At 59.4% G+C, this 4,041-nt stretch overlaps 1 protein-coding gene across 1 annotated transcript in view; it reads left to right on the top strand.

Moving 5' to 3' along the window:
* Window positions 1–3,608, top strand: part of TMEM63C (transmembrane protein 63C) — a 13,415-nt gene extending 9,807 nt beyond the window's left edge. Inside the window, exons 14-22 of the mRNA XM_010140752.1 lie at window positions 188–294; window positions 1,127–1,213; window positions 1,644–1,709; window positions 1,826–1,988; window positions 2,208–2,313; window positions 2,523–2,690; window positions 2,964–3,079; window positions 3,245–3,316; window positions 3,396–3,608. Coding sequence (XP_010139054.1) covers window positions 188–294; window positions 1,127–1,213; window positions 1,644–1,709; window positions 1,826–1,988; window positions 2,208–2,313; window positions 2,523–2,690; window positions 2,964–3,079; window positions 3,245–3,316; window positions 3,396–3,608 — 1,098 coding nt within the window. The remainder of the gene's footprint in view (window positions 1–187; window positions 295–1,126; window positions 1,214–1,643; window positions 1,710–1,825; window positions 1,989–2,207; window positions 2,314–2,522; window positions 2,691–2,963; window positions 3,080–3,244; window positions 3,317–3,395) is intronic.
* Window positions 3,609–4,041: the final 433 nt, after the last annotated feature.

Below are 4,041 nucleotides of genomic sequence, written 5' to 3'. Positions count from 1 at the left end.
GCTCGTTGACCTGTGATCGGTTGGGTGGGCACTGGGGCTCAGTGTGATTATGGTGCCTTTGGCTGGCCTCAAGCCCTTGCTTAAGAAGAGAACGCTCCAGTCCACCTGTTGCACAAACCATCCTGAGCCAGGAGGTGCAGGGAGCTGCCCCCAGCGTGGCTGAGCTCTGGCATCTCTTCTCCTGCAGAACCCCATCATCACCCAGTTCTTCCCCACGTTGCTGCTCTGGGCCTTCTCCGTTTTCCTGCCCTTCCTTGTCTACTACTCGGCGTTCTTCGAGTCGCACTGGACAAGGTAACGGGGCTGGCCCCACAGTCCACCAGGGCTGTGGTGGATGGGAGGAGCTTCAGTAGGCCTCATGGGACCTGACCTGCAGGGAGTCAGGCAGTGAGGCACCAGACCCCGCACAGAGCCCCATGGTGTTGCCTTCCATAGAGAGCCCCAAGTCCACGCTCAGAGGAGCCATTTCCTTGCCATAGCCCTGAGCACTTCCACGCTGCTGAAAAAGGCAGATGGAGCTGGTTTTAAGATGTGTCTGAAGAAGTTTGTGAAAGGTTGGTGGACTAGCAGCAGCAAGGCTGTGGCCCTCGCTTGGGTGGCGCATCCCAGCTGTGCTCCCAGAGCTCCAAGGCGGAGGTATGAGCTCAAGATGCTCAGTCTCCTAGCAGAGGAAGCTCTGCCCAGCTCCTACAATGTGCTTTCTCTCTGTATTGACCCTCCACTGGCCCCAACCCCTGTGCCTAGTCTGCTGAGTCCTCACAGGACTTTTGTTGCCACTTCCCTTCCTTCTTCTGGGGGAAACAGGGACTCCTGAACCTGTTGTAGAGACACCCAGCTGCCTCTTGCGTGTCTACACCAGCAGGGATGGTAGGAAACGGCAGCAATGGAGAAGGTGAGAGGCTAAGAGGACAAGAGCTTTCACTATAGCAGATTTCTCATGGTGACGCCCACTGGCCTGCAAGAGGTTTTGCAGGGCCCCAGTAGATGCAGAGATCAAATGCATGTGGCTTCCTGAGGCTTGGAGTAGCTCCTTGGTAAAGAGCAAGAGCCAGCCCAGCCTCTCCCCTGACCAGGTGCTCTGCCTCGGCTAAGTACAACTCTCTTCTCTTGCCTCCCCTCTCTGCAGGTCAAGTGAAAATCAGCTCACTATGCACAAGTGTTTCTTCTTCCTGGTGTTCATGGTCATCATCCTGCCCTCGCTGGGCCTGAGCAGGTATGGAGCAGCCTGCTGTGCCGCCCTCCCTCCTCCCTGGCAGCCAGGTGCACAGGGCCCCTCACCTCCCACAAGCCAGCCTTTAGCCATGCCGAGCCGCTCCCCGCTGGTCATGGACAGAAAGCTTCCCTGCAGAGGAGAAGGGCAATGGAGCAGCTTTCCAGCCTACCGTGGCTGGCCCGAGGGTGCTGGTGGTGCCCTGCTTGAGGTTAGCCCTTCATCAGACCTTGGAAGAACCAGGTATCTGCGTAGTTACAGCTGACTGGGAGGCAAGCACCTGTGCCACGGTGTGGCAGAAGGGGCTTCTCTGGCAGTGTAGGGTCCAGAGTGTCTCAACCACCCAGGGCAGGGGAAAGTGCGCACCATCTGGGTGCAACCCATGTTGCTCTGTAGGTCCCCCCTTTCTGAGCTGCTCTTCTTTCCCCTGCAGCCTGGACCTCTTCTTCCGCTGGCTCTTCGACATCCACTTTCTGGACGAGGCCAGTATCAAATTCCAGTGAGTAACAGGGAGCTCCTGAAGCTCCCGGGCAAGAAGCAGCACCCGATGACAACCCCCAGCAGCTCTCTCAGCCGTCTGTGTGAGCATCCTCTCACCCTCTGCCCCGGGGGCAGGTGCGTTTTCCTCCCAGACAATGGCGCTTTCTTTGTCAACTACGTGGTCACCTCCAGCCTGATTGGGACAGCCATGGAGCTGCTGCGCATCCCAGGCCTCCTTGTCTACACTGCCCGCCTCTGCTTTGCCAAGTCTGAGCCTGAGCGGCTTCATGTCAAGCGGGTACGTGGATCTGATCACCTCCGAGCCTGCGTGAACCCCGGCACAGCAGGGAGGTGCTCGCTGGAAATTCAGGCTGTGTCAGTCCTATGAGGAGGCTTGCGGGGGCTTAGGCCTCCTGGGGACTAGCGGGGGGGAGGCAGTCTTCTGGGATCGGGTGCAAAGGCAAGTGCAGCCTTTGCAGCAGCAAAGGCAGTAATGACACTGTTGGCTGTGCCCCAGAGCCAAGCCTACCAGTTCCAGTTTGGACTGGAGTATGCCTGGACCTGCTGCATCTTCTCTGTCGTCATGACCTACAGCATCACCTGCCCCATTATCGTCCCCTTTGGTGAGTATGATCCCGCGGCTGTGGTCCCACTGCCTCTGGCCACACCAAGAACAGCCTGTCCCAGCCATCGGCAGCAGTGAGGGAGCACAAGCTTCCTGCATGGTACCGGAGGGCACCCCTGGGCATCATCCCCTGGGACTGCCCTGCTGTCTCTGTGACCTGGCTGTCCCCGTTGTCCTCCCCACAAATGGCCCCTCTTCTCCCACCAGGGTTGCTCTACATGCTGCTCAAGCACATGGTTGACCGGTACAACATTTACTACGTGTACATCCCCACAAAGCTAAACCAGCGCCTCCACGTTGCTGCCATCAGCCAGGTTGTGGTGGCCCCTATCCTCTGCATGTTCTGGCTGCTCTTCTTCTCCGTCCTGCGCCTTGGTAGGGAGAACTTGGGGCTGCCACTGCCTGGGGTCACATCTGATGCTTGGAGGGATGAGCTGCCACTGTAGGTCCCAAGTTAGGCGCGGCATGGAGGATGGGAATGGGGATGGTGTGATGAAGACCTGGCAGATGAAGGGGGATGTCAGCTAGAGTTTTGGGAAGGGGATCAAGAGCTTGTAAGACCCAAATCAGGCACCAGCTGGGGGCTAAGCTGGATGTGCAGCAGGTCCTTGGAGGCTCATATGCTGCCCCAGTGTCTCTGTTCTCTAGGTTCCACCCGCCCTGTCACCCTCTTCACCTTTGTGGTCCTCCTCTCCTGCATCGTCTTCTCCTTCTTTGGCCTCTGCCTGAAGAAACTGCAGCCACGGAAACCTTCCAGCTACCAGGTGAGTGCAAGCAGCCACCCATCCTGTTCCCTCCCCTCACTGCATCCCCTCCTTGCCTCTGGGGCGAGTTTGCCGTGGGGAGTCTGAGGTGGACTCAGCTGCCCCTCCCCAGCTTTTGCTGGTGACCCCCAAACCATCGTTTCCTCCTGGCCTCCCTCTCCCCAGATGTCTGACCAATCTGAGGGCGCCTTCAACGATGTGGAGCGGAGTAGTGTTTCCTCCACCCCCAACTCCAATGTAAGTACTCCTCCCCAGGCCTGCGGTGGCCACCCCACCTCGCTCCCCTGGGCTCTGACCCCACCGCCCTTCGGGGCAGCTTTTCGTGGCCACTGTCCTGCAGGAGCCTGAGCTGAGCCTGACACCAGCTGCCTCCCCGGCACACCAGTCCTATGGCACCATGGGCAACCACCTGGAGCCAGCAGAGGAGGGGGAGGACGGGGGGCTGCAGAGCTTCGAGACAGAGCTGGAGACAGTGGAGGGAGAGTACAGGAGTGGCCCTGTGATGGAGGGTCAGGCCCGCTACCAGTGAGCATCCTCGCCACCAGGGCAAGGACCAGTTGTGCTGAGAGTGGAGGATGTGCTGGAGGGTAAGAAGGAGCCTTCCCAGCACTGGTGGGGGCCACCTTGCTGACAGGGCAGAGGGACGACAGGACTGACATGAGGGAGATCCCATTGCATGGGAGGTGGCAGGAGGCTCTGCTGGTCCCTCCTGCTGCCTGGACCAGCTCAGCCCCACTCTGTACCACCCCATCCCCACCTGCCTCTGTCAGCCCATCATGGGGAAGAGGGGGTAGAGGGGTGTGGGGAGAGGGTCTCCCTGAGAGGCTATGCTTTTGAGGGCAGGAGAGAGGCCTTGGCCCCTCCGTGAGGGGGAAGAAGCCCAGACAGCTCAGACAAATGTGACCGCTGCCACGCTGTCCCCTGGGTCCTCCTCACTTGCAATTGACTGCCACCCCTAACCC

This window comes from Buceros rhinoceros, unplaced genomic scaffold (genome assembly GCF_000710305.1).
Source record: "Buceros rhinoceros silvestris isolate BGI_N320 unplaced genomic scaffold, ASM71030v1 scaffold21757, whole genome shotgun sequence".
NCBI classification, from domain to species: Eukaryota; Metazoa; Chordata; class Aves; order Bucerotiformes; family Bucerotidae; genus Buceros; species Buceros rhinoceros.
Note: the sequence above shows the minus strand (reverse complement) of the source record. Positions and strands in the feature narration are given on the sequence as shown.